Source organism: Melospiza georgiana, chromosome 4, assembly GCF_028018845.1.
Source record: "Melospiza georgiana isolate bMelGeo1 chromosome 4, bMelGeo1.pri, whole genome shotgun sequence".
Lineage (NCBI taxonomy): Eukaryota > Metazoa > Chordata > Aves > Passeriformes > Passerellidae > Melospiza > Melospiza georgiana.
In genome coordinates this window covers 29,059,937-29,078,171 of record NC_080433.1, presented here as the reverse complement: position 1 = coordinate 29,078,171, position 18,235 = coordinate 29,059,937, and the positions used below count along the sequence as shown (strand labels likewise).

At 39.7% G+C, this 18,235-nt stretch overlaps 1 protein-coding gene across 3 annotated transcripts in view; it reads left to right on the top strand.

Annotated features, from left to right (window-relative positions):
* The window catches only part of LARGE1 (LARGE xylosyl- and glucuronyltransferase 1), a 282,357-nt gene that overhangs the window by 251,038 nt on the left and 13,084 nt on the right, over positions 1 to 18,235 (top strand). For all 3 annotated transcript variants that reach the window (XM_058021891.1, XM_058021889.1, XM_058021890.1), the window contains 2 exons: positions 6,883 to 7,046; positions 11,415 to 11,693. In XM_058021891.1, coding sequence (XP_057877874.1) covers positions 6,883 to 7,046; positions 11,415 to 11,693 — 443 coding nt within the window. The remainder of the gene's footprint in view (positions 1 to 6,882; positions 7,047 to 11,414; positions 11,694 to 18,235) is intronic.

The following is an 18,235-nucleotide window of genomic DNA, read 5'->3' as shown; positions in this document are numbered from 1 at the left end:
TTTACACTTCTCATCAGTATACAGAGATGGCCTTAAAATGAATGTAAATTACATATCTTCCCTTTTTAAGGACTCTTAACAGTGCCAGAGAGATGTAAAGGGGCATTAGTTTAAAAGGTAATTCGATCTCACTTCAATCTCTCTCACCCTTCCTCTGTGTATGCATGTGAATACATGTATGCTTAAATATATATTATGTCTATATACATGTGGAAGTACCAGTTCTTTTCTTTTTCTAATGTTTGCTATGAAAGTATAATACTACAGAGTGAATTTTAAGAGGTCTGAAGGCCAAGGATAATGTACTGCATAGTTCTGATTTAATCAGATGCTGATCTTCAGTTTCACCAGACTGGACTCTTACTAGGTTCCAAAGCACTGCAAAGGAGTGGATAGAACAGATAGGGCTCAGAAACTGAAATACTGGAGGCAAAAAAACCCCACTGAATGGGATAATATATCTGTTTATGTAAAAATGCATATATGTTTGTCCATGTGTACATGAGTGCTTCATCCTTTCTTGAAAGTAGTCAAACTACAAGACCTCTATGTGGCAGGAGCAGGCTGGGTGCAGGAGCCTGCCATGTGCTAAGACTACCCTTGTTCAATACGTGCTTGAGTGAGGTCATGCAAAGCAGACTCTTCTCTGTAAGTTGGTATTACAGCATCCCTTTGTCTTCTGTGCAGATTCTGGGTGGAAAATCCAGAATAGGAACCAAACCCTCCTGTAAGCACAGTCATTGACTGGAGTGGGCCTTAGAGCGTGTCCTTAGTCACTCTATCCTATTCATTCCATGCTATTTCTCCATTTCCACACCCTCTTTGTTATTTGGATGCAATGTGGAAGATTTTTGAGAAATCCAAAAAGGCAGTCTCAAATAATAATATAATAATCTCACATTTGGACATTTTCAATTGGCTTTTAATACTTATATCCAGCATTTTATTCTAAAGGACCTACTGTAAAGCCCAGAATATTTCAACAGGATCTTCCAGCTAATCTCTATAGTTACTCTATGAGATAGTTTCTGTCAGCCTGATTTTAGACCAAGGCACACACTCAACCTTTCAGCATTCTTATAAAACTTCTTTCCTGCAGACAGCTTCTCACCAGGTACTTCTGCCAAAGTATCTGAAGGTTGAATGGAGCATCCCTGTTAGTGAAGCCTGTGTCCTGATCCAAAACCCCAGGGCAAGATCAGTAGGAAGTATATCACTGATTCTGCTCAGTTTAAGGAAAGGACAGTAGAATCCCATTAGAGAAGACTTTCAGGAAACACAAAAGAAAAAAAATGTCTGCATGTTTTTCTTCTCAATTTTTCAAATCAGCAATACAAAGAAACAGTGTAAAAAAAACTCCAGCTGTCCCTTAACACACTTGCTTAGATGTGAACTTACATACTAAGTATGTTTTTACTTAGTTACTTCTTTTGTGCAAAACCAAAGATTCCTAATATGAGCAAAAGGCTGTGCATGCCAACTAATTGCATTCACCAGAAAAGAGGGAGATTCTACCAAGGCACCACACAGTATAAACAGAACTAACAAATCAGCAATTTCTGAGTGACTATAATTGCATGCAAATGAAGCTTCCAAGTCAGTATCACAGCCCTGAACTCACAGTCTGACTGATGCTTTGAGTACCCTTTGCTCCTGCTGAATTTTAAGAGTACAGCCTCATTTGTAGAACCGCAATTTAAAGTTACTATTTTGTGATGTCATAGTCTTTCTCTAGTAATAACAGATGGTATATGGCAGTTTTGAGGTGAAATCCTGACTCCCCCAGCTGTGTTGTTTCTATTATTGTAACTGTTATTGTTATTAAATGCTGAGCTGGCATCCTGTTACTTGCCTGAAAGTTGCCATTATACCGCTTTCAACTGTTTATAATATTATTAAGGGGAGGAGCACATGGACTGGGATTTTTTTTTTTTTTTGTCATGTTGTTATGCCCTTTTTTTCTTTTCTCACATTTTTTTAACATGAAACATGGGGGAAAGCTTTGAGGTTTGTCCACACCAAAAGTTCTGATGACTTCTTCATGAAAATACTCCATACCTAAGAGAAGGAGCTGTCTTTTGCAAGCCTGGTGACAAATTAGGCAAACTATAATGCAGAAAAATTATGGCTTACACATTGCCAGTAGCGTTTTCTTTGACTTTCAGGAAGCTCAGGTCTCTGGAGACTCTTTAATAGGAATGTGCATGGGATACATATGACCAGATTATACATATCCCAGTGACACAGCAGGGTTGGGCATGCTGCAGGCAGGGGACCTGGACAAAGAGTGGTGTTTTCTGTGATTATTTCCTCTGAATCCTCCATGCCAGGTTCTGACTGGACAGTAGAGCTGAGAGCAGGAACCTGTATTGGGTCTCTGCTCTGAGGGACATGCATTGCCTTCAGCAATGACCACACAGTAGGGAGGAGAAAAAAATCCAGATTCACATGCAAAAGAGATGAAATCCAGGTCAAAGGGAGAAAGGAAAGAGAGAGTGTACCAAGAAGAGGAAAGGACAGTTGGGTACTTACAGGTATAAGGAGCTGGCAGACTGCTTGAATAGGGAGCATGGGATGAGACACAGGGCTGGGACTGACTTGGACCCATAAAACTTCCCACACAAGAAGGAATGGGTCAAAGACTGATCTGGGGCAACAAAAGCAAGGTGACATACCTGTCAAGATAGTGTGCTGCAAGGGGGTCTGGGAACAGCTCAGCCAAAAATGTTTGTCAAGGGTCTGGGGAAAGGAGATGAAGAGCACTCCCAAATGTGACATCTGCAGCTAAGATCAAGGGGAGCTGTACTTGATATATACAGAACTGTCTGAGATACTCCACATGCCTAAAAATTGCATTCTCAGTTGTGTTGAATATTTGCAGTCAGGATAAGCCATCACTTCCATTTAGCAGGAGTATTAGTGGTTTTCACACACTGCAGCAAAATTCCTCCTGCCAGGTGGGTTTGCTCAGGAACTATCCTCTTTGTCCTTAGCACAGCTTTGTTTCACAGAAGGCTCAATTTGACCCATAGCAAATGTACAAAATTATATGGTGTGGGAGGAATAAAAGTTTAATTGACGTGAGATTAGTCTGGTTTTTATTACTGATCATTGGAGAGGCCAGAAGGACTTTATGTAGGTCATCCAAAACAACTCTCAGTGAATGCTTTTTCCTCTCTACATCATCATCTGTTTTGTTTATGCCATGCTAAAGGCAACTGTTAATTCACACCCTTCAAAATGCTAAATGTTGCAATCCAAATTGCCTACTGGTGGGAACTGGACAGCTACACAGGAGAAAATGAAACTGCTGCAGTTTATAACCAGGTTTTTGTTGCATCCTGGGCTGGTGTCAGTTTTCATTTCAGTGGCTGAGTTGATTTTGTGCTATGAAACTTAACTGCACACATCTGGGAAAAGGAAAGATGATCTGAAAGTTCTGAGTTTCTGTCTAAGCTTCTCAGTTCTTGTGGTGTTAGTGTGATATTGAGCTGGTGACTTAAGCCTAGTTTCATCTCACCTCAACCTAAACACTTGATGAGACAGCCTACATTATCCCTTTCCCCAAGATCTAACTGGCCTGTAGACAAATGACATTGTTTGTTTGTGGGCTTTGATCTTTTTTTAATAAATAATCCCTCAGAAAATACTTCTGATCTTGAATTTTTAATCTGTCTCATCTGATATGAAGTCCTGGGTTTTGGTGGGAAGTGAGTTGTTTCAGTGGCACAGCAGTTTAGGAAAAAAAACTAAGCAAATGACAGATTTGCTTATATTAGGAACAACTTTAGGAAGGGAGATTCATGAGCAGAGTCACCAGTTTGCCAGTGAAAGGTACAAGTTGTGTTGCCATGTATCATACAGGTCTGCCATCTGTCACAGGGATACAAAACACCTCATCTCACAGAAATGTGTTAGACAAGTAGACCTGGAAGATCAAGGCTAAGTTATTTGTCTGACTAGCCTAGCTTCAAAGACTACTTTTCCTGAGATGGAGCCTGATCCCCTGCCACATCTGGTGTCCCAGAGAAATAATATAGCCCGTATTTCTTTTATGTATTTGTCTCTCTGTTTGGGCCTTATGCATATCATAATTCATTTTTGTTTTTTGAACCAAGTTCTGAACCAGAGTTCATTTTTATTTCTGAACCAAGTAGCACCATGATGCCAATGAAGGCAGGTGTTGTTTCCCACAACAGTATTTGCTAGGACAGTATCTACCCCACACAGTCTGAAAGTATTTTTCAGCTGTGAGAATGTTTCATGGGGGTGACATTTCCCACATGCTAAGTGGCAAGTAGCCTTAGCATTGAAACTCTTCTAGAAGCACACAGTCTGGCTTAGCAGGGTACTTGCTTATGAGAGTACATGCTCCTTCTCTACAGCTGAGAAACTTTTGCTGGGTCGGGCATATCATTATCAATGTAATGGATGCATCCATAATGGGAAAAAAAATCCACAATAGATTTTATCAATTCCAGCTGATATTCAAGTCCTTATTTTGATTGAGCACTGTATTTAAGCATCTGTTTGCGTAGATCTGTCAGCATTCCTATTATAAACACATCTTTTCAAGAAGACAGTGTGGGAGCAAACTTCAAACCAAGCTAAGAGTTCTTTGTCTTTAAGTAATGGATCCACATAATATGTGTGCAGTAGAAAAGACTATATTACAGAAATTTTACGTTCTCTCCTTCACCTCCATCACCAACTTTGTGATTTGGTGAGTTTCACCATTAAAAAGGTGGGACTTCTCAGAAGCTATGTCTCCTCCTCTTCTCTCAGCCAGGGTTCAATAGTGAACAAAGCTGTAATTTAGCTCCAAATGTTATTCTTGAACTCATAATTAAATATTTTAGCCTCTTGGCTTTCAAGCCAAATGCAATCTGATAATTATTTGGTGACTGCCTGATTAATAACTGCTGTGCAATTAAAATCTTCTGGCCTGGTCATTTGTACATTCAGAAGGATAGTAAGGTACCCCTAAAATGTGCATTGCTGTTGTTTTGACTATTTAAATTTCAAAATTTCAATAATCTTTTTAATAGTTCTTTTAAGGGAACACTAATGTCCCTTTTCAAGGAAGAAACAGAAAGATATAAGATGCTTTCTAGTCATTGTTGTAAATATTGAGTTTAATTCAAATATTATTTGAATGTGTTTTTGAAAGTAGAGTGCAGGAACAGCTGAATGATGGTTTGCAAAGCAGAAAGAATGAAACTCCGAGGATACGTAAAAGAACTCCTGATTTCTGTTCCACCTAAAAGAGATCTTGATATCAATAGAAGTTTTGCCTGAGTAAAGATTTGTGAAGATTCAGACTCTCATCTTTCTAATAGCAGTCCCTCTTGAGGGGTGTTTTAAGATCTGTGCAGAACAATAGCAGAGAAGAATGACAGCCTTATCCAAAACTCATTGAAATCAAAGTAGGTATTTCCATTATTCAGAAGAAGATTATAGAGTGATGTACAGGAAAATATCAGGAATTATTCCATCAGCCTTCACAGGAAAACAGTCAGTTGTAAGTATTGCTGTGGATGGCAACCATTATGCTTATAGTTCCAAGAACAACAGCTCTTCTTAACACACAACAGAAAATACCTACATTTTCCTTTTTCTTTTTTCTTGAAGATGGGGAAACTACTACTTTATTCATTCTGAGCAGGAGAAAAAGGTGTCTATAATTCAATAACCTTTTTAACTAAATAGTTTTGAGGTACACTGTGATTTTTATCAAAATTTGTAAAATTCCTATATAATTTTTCTCATTTGCTGATGAATGTTTTACTAATTGGCTATTGTTCTCACAGGATGCTTTTAAGAAATCAGATACAAAAATGATACTTTATCTGTAACCTACATTTTAGAGCAGTAGATACTGAACTCAATTTCACATGTTAAAACCATAAAAAATTTTCATCTTCATAACATTTTATTGCAGGTGTGACTGTTTTTTCCTTTAAAATTATTGCATTTTCAATATCCTAGCCAGATGCTTGGCTTTAAAAATCAGAGAATTATATAATCGTAGAATAGTTTGATTTGGAAGGGACCTTTCAATGATCATCTAGTCCAACCCCAAAAATAATTAGTTTGGGAATGGAATTGGTCATGTGCATAGACAATTGGTCAGTTTTTCACTTCTACCTTTCCCTAGAGCTAAAGTTTATTCTCTTAAACCTACCTGTCTAAGAGACTTGGGATTAGATTGCTTTGAGATGCCCGTTTTGTCTTTGAAGAGGCTTGGTTTCCAAGGGAGCCAGGAAGTTATCTACCATCCTCCAGATTTCATAAACTAGGTATCCAGAAGCATAAATCCCATTTAAAGGCTTACTTCTGGCACCTCTGCAGTGGAAAGAACATAAATCTCAAGAGAAGGAGTAATGATCAGTTAGAGATGTTACATTCCCAGCTCTCCGTCCGTGCTGGTAGCAGCAGTTACTGTTCTCCAGCAGAGGCAGCAGACTGGGAATCTCTCAGTGCTGAATCTGCTGCTGAGTGTTGGCTAGTGAAGAATGTCTGTGACTGGTGTAAAACACTGTTTCTAGTAAGGATGAAATTATGCAAAACATTGGAACATTAACTCCTGGACTTGATGATTCTTCAACCTGGGATTGGTCACTGGATCTTGAAAGTATGTAATACAGGTAATATAGAGAATATATAGACCATAATAGAGTGTCCTGTCTGTGTTATGAATTTACCTGCAAGCCCTTCCTTCTAATTTCTTGTGCAGTAACAAGGGAAACCTCAGGAAAACTCTGCTACTCTGTGTATTCCATTCCTCTTTGCATCATTCTGCAATTTCCCAGGCTCCTGGTTCTCTCTGATGTGCTAAAATAATTACAGGGAAACGATGTTACTTCCACTCTCTGCTTGCAGCTCCAGAAGCAGCTGTCTGAGCTGGACGAGGACGACCTGTGCTATGAATTCCGTCGCGAGCGCTTCACCGTCCATCGCACTCATCTCTACTTTCTGCATTACGAGTACGAGCCTGCTGCCGACAACACCGACGTGACACTCGTGGCACAACTGTCCATGGACAGGTGGGGAACGCCTCTTGTTCATCTGGGACTGTGAGACAGCTTTTTATTACAGGGAAATCTGACTGTGGAGTGCTTTGAAGAAAGGAAAAATGCATGTCCATGGAAGCCTAGATGTTGTCTGTGCAGTGCACACACTGTGCTACACTCTACATGAGTTCATGAGAGGGTGACTCCTGGAGCTGAGAAAGTTGTTCTTTGTTGGGATTGTCAGGCATTATTAGTCCATGGAGTTTTGCAGTAACTTAGGAAAAAACAGATGTTTGTAATAGAATTAGGCAAGCAGTTGTAGCTGACCCAAGTTTTTGCATGTGTTTTTCTGCACTAGAAGGTGTTAGTTTTGCTTTCATTGGCATTTTCCTTGCAGAAAATTTCAATTAGTGATTTTTCTTACAGTAAGAATCAGAACTAAATATTCTAGTTTCAAATTAGGAAGTTGAAAATTATACCTTTTTTTTTACTGTGCTAGTGTGAAATAAAGAATTTCCATCTGAGCAGTCATTGCATCTTTATCCAAATGTAGATTCTCAGAAGAACATTTGGGCTTTTAGTTCTTAGGTGAAGTGGAATTTAATTTGGGGTATTTAGTATTTAATTTGGGGAAAAAGAAATCCATTTCGTGACAAGTTCCACATATACCTTTCTGATTCCCACCACTGCAATTAGCTGAAATTTTTCAGAAGCTTTTTCTTCAGAAGAAATTTTCCAGAAAGTGAAGTCTGGATCAGCCAGTTTTGTGAAATTTTGTAATTGTCAGCTCTCTTTTTTTTTTTTTCTCCAGCTTCTCAGTTCAAATCTAATCCAAACTTTGTAGTTACTGCCATCATAGTGGGTTACAAAACAAATCAGAACTCGTTGAGTATTATCCAGAAACTCTTCATTTCCTTGAGCATAGCACATACAGAATACGACATGGCACGTGAATAACACCACTGCTACACTAGTAGAAGCTCAGCAGTTTTCCAGGAGGGTTACAGGAACTGAGACAAACAAAACACTTACAGCCTGTTTTTAAAATAAACAAAAATGAATAAGGGGTATTCAGTTCCAGTGGTGCCTCGGCACTGCACTTTGTGTTATGATGTGCTGTGCACATCAGTGTCTGTTCTATTGATTTTTAATTGAGGAAACATTTCTTAAGTGTTCAAAAACCTTTGAGTAAAAAAGTAAAGAAATAAATTGAACCAGACCCTGAGTGAGTGCCACAGTAAATTAGTAAAACCGGTGTGTGCACATGGTATATTTTTCCCCCCAGAATTTAATTAAAAAGAATGAGCTGGGGCTCAGTGCTGATTCACTGGCACTGATGCAACGTCTGAGCATCTGTTTCCCTTTCTGGATCCTCACTGGGGCACATGTTTTTATTGATAGACAGAACCACACATTTTTATTCAGGAAGAACAGCCGTCCTGGTTCTGTGCAGGAAAAGTGTTCCCTACTTCACTGGTGTGTTGCTATAAATTATTGATTTGAGTTGGAAATACTTTCTTTCAGCTAAAATCAATAAATAATAACCTACCAAAGAACTGCTTAGCTGCTTTGTTTCCTTTGACATCTTTCAGTTACTGCCTTATCTTTTTCCATCTTCTTTAAACCACTTTTATTAAACACCTCTGGCACAACTGTAGGCATTTAAGAAGAGTGTCTCAGATGTAAGGTGACATGGACATAAACAACATGCTGTACACTACATTCCTGAATTATTCTTTGAAATTATTATTGGAGATGAGGAAAAGCAAAAAAACAACTCCAGCACTTCCCCTTGTCCTGTTGGAGGTGAGATTGATGTGACTGTCATGACAGATTTAGGTTTACCTGTCCTGTAGGCTTGAGGAATGGAAGAGAGGGATGCATTCTGCAAGCTAACATTATTGTTTTAGGAGGAAGCTTTGAGACAGACTTCATCGAGGGTTGTTCATTATTGGGTAGTTGTCATTTATTGCAGTGATGTGACATTTCCTTGAATAATGGCTTGGTTGCTTCAGTGTGATTTTCATGCATGTGTTTTGGCTAAGCAGGCTTTTTAAAGGCTCAGTATGTACCTGAGGGTCAGAAATCAGAGTAGGACTTAAAAAAATGTGAGGTCAGAATAGGGAAAAGGAAAGACATGATTAGCAATACACTGCTTGAAATCTGAGAATCTGAGAATGAGCTGGAAATCAGTTGAGTATTCTTAAGAAAAGTAAAAATAAAGAATCTCACAAAACAATTGAATTCCAGCAAAATTCACTTAGCTGAACAGACCTTTAAAAAATTTACCAACTGAATTATGGTCTCATTGTTATGCAGTACAGCACTACATTTGTTTTCTCTAGAGTCCTTAAGAGAACACATTTCCTCAAGTCCACTAAAAAAAACCAAAATAAATTGGTCATGTTGTGCTTAGAAACTCATAATTCTAAGTTTTGTGGTCAAAAGAGACATAACAACTTACAGAGAGCAGATTATGGAGGATCACCTAGCAGTCCCTGTAGCATATTTATGGAAGTAGAGCCTGTCAATGAGAACAGCACAGTACAATGGAGTATTCTGAAGGGTACTAAGGTGTCCAGCTGGGAACTTGTACCACCAGAAGCCAGTTTCCACTTCAGTATCATGAAAAGGTTTGCATTAGCAGGTGTGCTGTTTAAATAAGTTATATATGCCATTAGTCCACTGCATGGAGTCCTTAGAAGGCATTTTGCTGCATTTTTTACTAGGCAAGTTTTCCATTTTTAAACTGATGCCCTAAATTTGAGTGCTGACAGATTGGAGTCTCCTGATTAGCAGATTTGTATTATGTTGGAAAGAGGCAAAAAAATGTATTTTCCCCCTATTTATTATTTGTGTAATCAAAATTCTGGACACCTTACATACCTTTTAGATATGTTTATATTGATTTGTGTTTCAAATTTAGCTGTATGTTTCAGGCTGATAATAGCCTTTGTTTCAATAACAGATAAAAAGAAAATTATGTACCAAGTGTAGACTAGTAAGGTAATATCTCATATCTAAAAAAAAAATGATTATATCATCTTGGTATCATCACAATCATTCAGAAGGCAGACTGTGTTTACTGGTATGAGTATATTCTTTTTTTTTTTTTTTGCAAATCTTAGGGAGATAGTAGGAGGGGGAAAATATTTTCTCAGATTATGATAATGCAGAAATGCATTATTAATGCAGAAATCTTGCATTTTGTATAATATTAATAGGAAAAATTCAGTAATGTGGATTTCAAATAGAGTGAAGATACTAATTTTGCATCATCTACTCTTCCCAGATTTTAATAGAATATCTGGCTAGGCTGCATAGGTCATTTCCCTCCATATTAAATCAAGAGGCTTTGTAATCAGTCCTTGCAGTACTTTTGGGTGACACATCTCAATCTCTAGGCAATAAATTACCCAAAATGTTTAAATGATTTTGACCAAGTTGGGTTTGATTTATGTTTGCAAATGAAATCTTTCCTTGTCATTTTCATCAATAGTATTGTAACTGCAGGAATTTTTAAAAAATATACATCAATACAATCTGTTTAAGAAATTATTTAATGAAATTTGAGACAGTGTGAACATGCACAAGTTAGTACTTTTAATGATGGTTTTCTCTGAAATGTTCTTTTGATATTCCACAGCAATGCCATTTCTGTCCTTCCTCCTCTCCTTACTCCCTACTAATAGTAAATCCCTTTCTATCAATGTGTCACCCCTTCTGTCCTTTTCCCTGACAGCCAGCCTTCTTCTAGTTATTGCCCATTTTCACCTAAGGCAGTATCCCATTGACCTGTCTCTTTTAACAGCCTTTAAGATCTGACTAACTGCCTTGCAAAATTTGGGGAAGGTTTTCCTGACAGGAAGTAAAATGATCTGTGGGTCCATACACCTCTGTCCTCCACAAGCTTGCTGAAGAGCACTGTAGTGTGTTACTGTGTGGGAATAGCTTGACCTGAAATGTGAATTGGGCACTTGACAGAATTGAAGTTTATGAGCCCTCTATCCTCTAGGTAGATCCACATGAACAGATCCTTGCAATTGCTCAAGCTCCCACTAGATAAGTCCTGTTATCCATGTGGGTTTTCCTGTGGCATCAAAGCTTTAGACAGAAAATGATGGTGCTTTAGGTATCTGATTTAGGGCCATCTTAGGCTACATTGGATTTAGTGAGATAGGTGTATCCAGGGTGCAGTCCATCTGTCCAGGAGGAGACCTCTACTTTACCATCTTAAATAATGAATTACACTGTAGAAATATTTACTGCTTTCCACAGCATATAAAGCACCCCCAATCTGTCTCACTTAGAGAAAGATCTCTGCATTTGGTCAGGTGAACACAGACACAGAGTCCCAGACAGGGAAATAGCTTTTTCTTACTCTCACCCTTCCTCTTCCAGGCTCCAGATGCTTGAAGCCATCTGCAAGCACTGGGAAGGTCCCATCAGCCTGGCACTGTACCTTTCCGACGCGGAAGCCCAGCAGTTCCTGCGCTACGCTCAGGGCTCGGAGGTCCTGATGAGCCGCCACAACGTTGGCTACCACATCGTGTACAAGGAGGGGCAGTTCTACCCTGTGAACCTGCTCAGGAACGTGGCCATGAAGCACATCAGCACACCATACATGTTTCTGTCCGACATCGACTTCCTGCCCATGTATGGACTCTACGAGTACCTCAGGTAATGGACACTGAGGGAATTCCCACTGCCACCCACCATTTCAGCCTCTCCACTCCCCCTCCCCACTGCCCTTCTCACATATTCCCAAAACAAAGCAGTTTGAGCAGATCTGAAAACGGAAGCGTATAATGATCTGAAGTGTGACAATGCCCAGCAAAGAGCAAGAATTTTTAGAGTAGAAGAAGGGACTGTAACTGGAAAGTAAAGCAAAACAGTTATGAAAGAAAAAACCCAGATCTGAATGTGAGCCTTGTTAGCCATTAGAATAATCTCCCCAGGGCTGCAGAGGAACCAATTTGAAAATTGAACTGGGTTAAGTATTATTAAATGTCCAAGAGCGTCGTTTATTAGCAGAGATGTGAAACAGGCAGTTTCTCTAAACATCTCTGGTTCTTAATGCCAGTGACAGAAAAACATGCAGAGCAGTATTGAACTTGTTGTCTGTGTGACACACTCCTAATTCAGTTCCTTATCTTGAAAAGAGTCTAACCAACTCAAAAATATGACTCCAATGCCAGCACCTGTCAAGGCAAAGTAATTGTCATAAGGAAACTGGGAGGAGTAACATCAGTGTGTATTGTATCATACTGCATGTGAGCACGTTGGGCTGAGCAAACTACAGACTTCTGATCCATTAACTGAGCTTTTTTAATTAACATCTTTCTGCCCTGCAGAGGCTGGTCACCTGAGGCCAAAGCACAGAGCAAGGAGGACACCCTGTGGCCAGACAGGAGGATGTCAGTTCCTTTATCCTAACAGTCTAGCTTTTCAACTCTATTCTAATTTGGTAAAAGTTGATCAAAGTGTTCCAGTGAGGGCCTGCCTGTAGGTGTTCCCTGTCAGTTCATAAGCCTGGGGCTTTGGAGTGTAAAGGAAAATATGCCTTCTGGTATCATGAACTTATGGAGGAGTTTCTTTCTTTCAGGCTTTACTCTGTAAGACATTTACAGGGCCAAACTCACTATTCAGAGGGGTGGAGTACCTCTTCTATGAGGAAGGGATCAGAGAGTTGAGGTGTTCAGCCTGGAGAAGTGAAGGCTCCAGGGAGGCCTTATTATGGCCTTCCAGTATATCAAGGGAGCTTAATAAGAAAGATGGGGATTTTTTAGTAGAACCTGTTGAGATAGGACAAGGATAAGTGGTTTTTAACTAACAGAGAGGAGATTTAGATGAGATGCAAGGAGTAAGTTTTTTGCAATGAGGATGTCAAAATGCTGGTACAGGTTGCCCAGACAGGTGGTGGGTATCCCATCCCTGTAAATTTTCAAGGTCAGGCTGGATGGGGCTCTGAGCAACCTGATCTAGTTGAAAATGTCTCTGCTCACTGCAGGGAGGTTGGTCTAGATTATCTCTAAAAGTGCCTTCCAACCCAAAAAATTCTATGATTTTACAAAAAGAGAAAGTAGATCTTTCAAAAAACCAAGAAAAAGCTACTTGAAAAAAAAAAGGGCTAGATGACCTTTGAGTTCCAGCCCAAACTATTCTATGGCTTTCAAGATGCTGAATTTCAGTTGTATCAGTGAAGTATTAGCACACTGTGGAAGCTTGCTTTCCTCTTACTTTGTTGAAGTCGTTTCAAGTTGTGCTAGGAGCGCTCCAAAATTATTCTGTTCCTTGCCCACATTAGCTATCTCCAGATACGTGGATGAAGAGTTATTCCTCATTTCTCTATTCTTCTGTTAGTGTTGCATGGTGGTACATTTTTTCAGATCAGTGCTGGACACAGTAAGGATGGCAGCTGTTGATACTGGCATTGAGTGCTAGATAAGGAACTTGTTCTCTCATGCTGCTTCACAGTGCACGGATGGGAGCCAGCAATTAAAGGAAGAAGAGAGGAGAGAAGGCAGAATGAAGTACGACCATTTCGTTGAGATATTACAACCATAGAAATATTTCTCATAAGGTGATATTGTATTACATAACTAAGTGCACCATGGTGGTGGTGCATTGGTGATGTTTCAGAAAAAAGCAGAGATGCTCTCTGAGAGCTGCTGCCTCTGAGACTTTGTGTTACCCTGCCAACCTTTTTTAAGGCTGTACCACTCAGCTCTGACTAAGAGTCTCTCTTGCCTGGGAATATTGAAGTTGCTAATCTGCTACTGCCAGCTTTTTAAAAACTGATTGGATTGGTTTTTTGGTTTTGTTTTGGTTTTTTTTTTTGGTTTTTTTTTTTGCACGTGGACTAGATGCTTTTGTAGCTTTTTCTGTAACGATTTTTCTAAGCAAAGTAGCAGGGAGTTGCATTGAGATTATTTAAAATGTGAATACCCTGTGTCTTTCTGCATTGACTGTTCCCACTGCCTCTGCAAATAGCTGATTAGTGCTATCTGTCTGAATGGCAGCAATTGTTTGTTAGAGAGATGTAAAACATTTTTATCCTCATTTCCTCAGAGAGAACAACCATAAACAAATGGAAATAGTGTGGTATTTTGGGCATCACTTTGTACAGAATAAGCCAGGAAAGTCCTACTCACTGAAAGTTTGCTGATTTACATATATTGCATCTTATGTCTCTGCAGATAATATATTCTCAAAAAGAAAGAAATTTCAAAAAATATTTTCAACTTATTTTGAAGGTGTCATATGATAAAGGTTACAACCAGTTTTGAAGCAGAAGCTGATGGACCTGATGGTTACCTATCCCTTTGTTTATCTGTTGCTTTGCACTTAGATTTGTGCTAATTGAGCTTTTTCATAGCTGCTAAGTAAAACCATTTCAATGTTTTTATCTCCATCAAACACCCTTTTAGTCCTGCTTTAGTCTTCTGTGAAGTACAGAAGGAAATGTATCATTTAAAGATTTCCTGTTTACCAGTAGTTACTGAGGTCACCTTGTCAGTGGCCCAGAGGTAAAGGCTTCTTCTGGTTGCTGCAAGTAAGGTGCTTGGGTCATCCTACAGTGACTTGTAACACAGAACAGTGAGACAGGTTGCTTATCTACAGCTGTCACAGCTAGCATTGAAGTTCTTTCCTAACACATTTGTGTAAAATGTGCCCTTGGCTTCCAGTGACACATTTAGCATGAATTGGGACCCAGCATCCCAGCTCCATCCATGGGTTTTGTATCTGTCCCCTACATCATGAGTTGTGAAGTAGTTCTGCTTATTTTTCAGCATCTCAGCTAGGGAGATAGTTCAGATTGTGTCTATTGGGGTTTTTGTTTTGGTTGCCTCTGTAGTCCATGAATTCGTGTCTTCTGCAGAGAGGAAGAGCATTCAAATGAATTAAACAGTGGTTGGCAGCTCTCCAGTTCTGACCACAAGCTCAATGACTGACATATTTGTAACTTGCAACCAGCTACTTTCCAAATCCTGATGATGGACTCTTTTTTTTTTTCTGAGTGTAGTGCTTTAGGATTAAGTTGCTAGCTTTTCTCTGTCTGAGCTTCTCTATCCTCCAAAAATGGGAATGATCTTGCTATCTACTAATATGAGGATGAGAATTCTGTGTTAATTTTGAAAATAACAATGCAGATTAGAAGACTGATATCAGCATGCTGGAGTTCGTTCAACTGTGAGAAGACTCTTGCGATTTAGGATTCATTTCTTCACTGCTTTGTGAAAAATATTGTTGATTAGATTTAAAGTTTAACCCAACCTTCACTGTGTCAGAATGACACACATAGGTCTGAACACAAAGATAGCTGGGAAATGGTTTCCTGGACAACACTAGCACAAAGAGAGCTAGCTCTTCATAGCCATAAATCCTTATTTTGGGGTTTTGGGGAAAAGGATAAGAAAGGAAAGTGGATACTGAATCAATACTACTGTATCCAAAAAACCAGTTCTCATCAGAATAGTGCAAGAATTACCTAGTTTACCCAGTGCTAGCTTGCAAAGTAAGCAAATGTATTCCCTATGCTATATTCCAGATATCTGGCAGCATCAACAAAATTTTCTTATTCCCAAATGGTAACAGAACCAGCCAACCAACAAATAGCACCTTCACTCAAAACAGGAGAAAAAATCATCCAACAGAAAAATGAAAAGGTAGATTTGCTTCCAGTAGGAAGAAGTTAGAGTTTCAGCTGATTGTCCAAGGAGCAGCCCCTACCAAGTTATGAGAAGAAAATGGAAGGTGTTTTTTTCTCTGCCATTATCACAGTTTAAATGGCTTCTATTGTCCTTTGTCTCTGAAGTTCAACATCTGGATGTCAGCAGTGATTTCTTCTTCCCTTTGCATCAGTCTTTTATGTCACAGAGTCCACCTCAAGGGCAGGTGATTCTACTCAGAGATCAGTGCTGCTGGGCTTCTTGTCTGTGTGCCTCAACTCCCAGCTTCATTTTGGAGAGCCCTCCACTTTGACCTTACCACCTGCACTGGTTGTGGCTGAGCCGGAGGTCTTTCCCCATGTGATGGTAGCATCCCTCACAGTGCTGTGCTTTGCCTTGGTAGCTGGAAAGGTGCTGATGACACGCCAGTGTTTTGGCTACTGCTGAGCAGTGCGGGCACAGCATCAGTGCTGCCTCTCCATCATTCTGCCCCCCATCTGGGAGTGGGCAAGATCTTGGGAGGGGACACAACTAATACAGCTGAGCCAAACTGAACAGAGAGAATCCATGCCAAATGGTGTCAGCTCAGATAGATACAAAAGCTGAGAAAAGGAGGAGGAAGGCAGGACATTTGTTATTTAGAATGTTTGCCTTCTGCAACAACCACTATGTGTGCTGAAGCGAAGCCCTGCTTCCCAAAGTGGCCAGACATCACTTGATGGAAAGGAGAAAATAAAATCTTCTATTTCTCTCTTTGTTGGTGCATACTCAGCCTTTTGGTTTTGTTTTAGCAAACTGCCTTCTCAACATACAAGTTGTTTTCCATCTTTTTTTCTCTCCCATACCCAGCAGAGGAGGAGGGCTGAGAGCAGCTTGGTGGGCGCTTGATGTCCAGCCAAGGTCAACCGACCATACCAACATGCACCTCATGAAATATTTCATGCATCTCTTGAAGATATTTCTGCAGAGAATATCCTGCTATTTTTTTTTCACTTTGGAAGTATCTCCACATCTCTGTGGTTGCCTGAACGCACCTCAAGTATCTTGCTTCCAGACCTCTGTTTCTCTTCACTTACCTCACTCTTCATGTTGACCTCTGTCACTGCAAGTGACTTCAGGCTGTTCTGTCAGTTTTTTCCCTCTGCTTTTTGATTTCTTCATGAAGGCACATTTATTCCTTCTAATAGTTCAGGCATTGACAACTGTATGAAATTTGGAGGTGACAGGAGCAGCAGAGTATGTGCAGAAAGGATCGCTGGTATCAACAGCATTTTTGTGGTTATATTCCATATCTTAGAGAATAAGTCACATTCAGCACTAGATTCATCACAAGTTGCTCTGTCTGACAGTTTCTGCTGTTACTTGTGCTTGATACCTGTGCCTGTTGAAGCTCTGGTCAGCTTCAGATTGTAAACTTTGGTGGGCAGGATTGTTTCCTACTCTTGGACAGTGCAAGCACAGCAAGGCCTTGAATTTTGCCTGGGCCTTTTGAGCTCTCCATAAAACAAAGTGATAGTAACAGCCATAAATGGAAGCTGCTGTTCCCTTGCAGAGCCGAAAGGATGAGCATCACTACAAATGTTACCTGCTCCTTCCTAGAACTGAATCCCCAAAACTGTACTGCTCAAGGCTGATAGATTGCACAGACACCAGAAAGACTTAGATTTTGGTAAAGAAACTGTATTAGTATCCCCTGCTTTCAGAAGTGTGAAAGGGAAGAAACATTTAAAAGCATCATAAAGACTGTATACTGGCACTGCTTAACAACTTTGGAAGGTCACAACTGCTGTTTGTGAAGGATGTGTCTATTGACATGCAGGTATCTTGGCCTCTAGTGATGGTGAGGGAGAAGCTACAAGAAGAAAGTAAAAAACTATTTATGATAAGATGCTGTTAAAATCCTTCATTTGTGAAAAGTTAACTGGAATGTGTCAGGGGCTCTTTAAACAATGCAAACTTTGCAGTAAGGAGCTGAGAACAGATTGCTTAATATAGAACAGGCCTATAGGGTGGTATGAATTTCCTAAAATTCAGATTTTATGAAGTAGTTGTGCTCATCTTCATTTTCTGTGACAGCAGTATAAATGAATTCTAGGTATTCTGGGCTTAGAAAAATTGTTTGTTTGGTTCTTCTGTTATTAGGACAGTGATCCCAATTCCTTCAACTTAAAAGGCTGTAGAGAGTTTGCTGCTTGTCAACATTCTCCTTGATTGCTTGTTGCAGTAACATAAAAGTCAGGACAGTGAATCCTGTTAAAGGGAACTGACTTTGACAGGGAGAGAGAGGCATATTTCTGGTATGAAATATGGAGATAATGAAATAAAAATTGAGACAGAGTTATTTCTAATGACAGGTATAGTAAGATTCAGTTGGGGGATGGAAAAGTACCTTCTTTTTCTTCGAATTTTAGTTTGTTAGAAAAAAATAGGCTGAACACCTCTGGCAGGCAGGATGAGAGATTGCTAAGCTGCTCCTCTGCTGCAACAGTCATCCCAAGGCCCCTGCCTGGAAAAGAGCCCTGTGTGAAATACATATGTGCACACACGCTC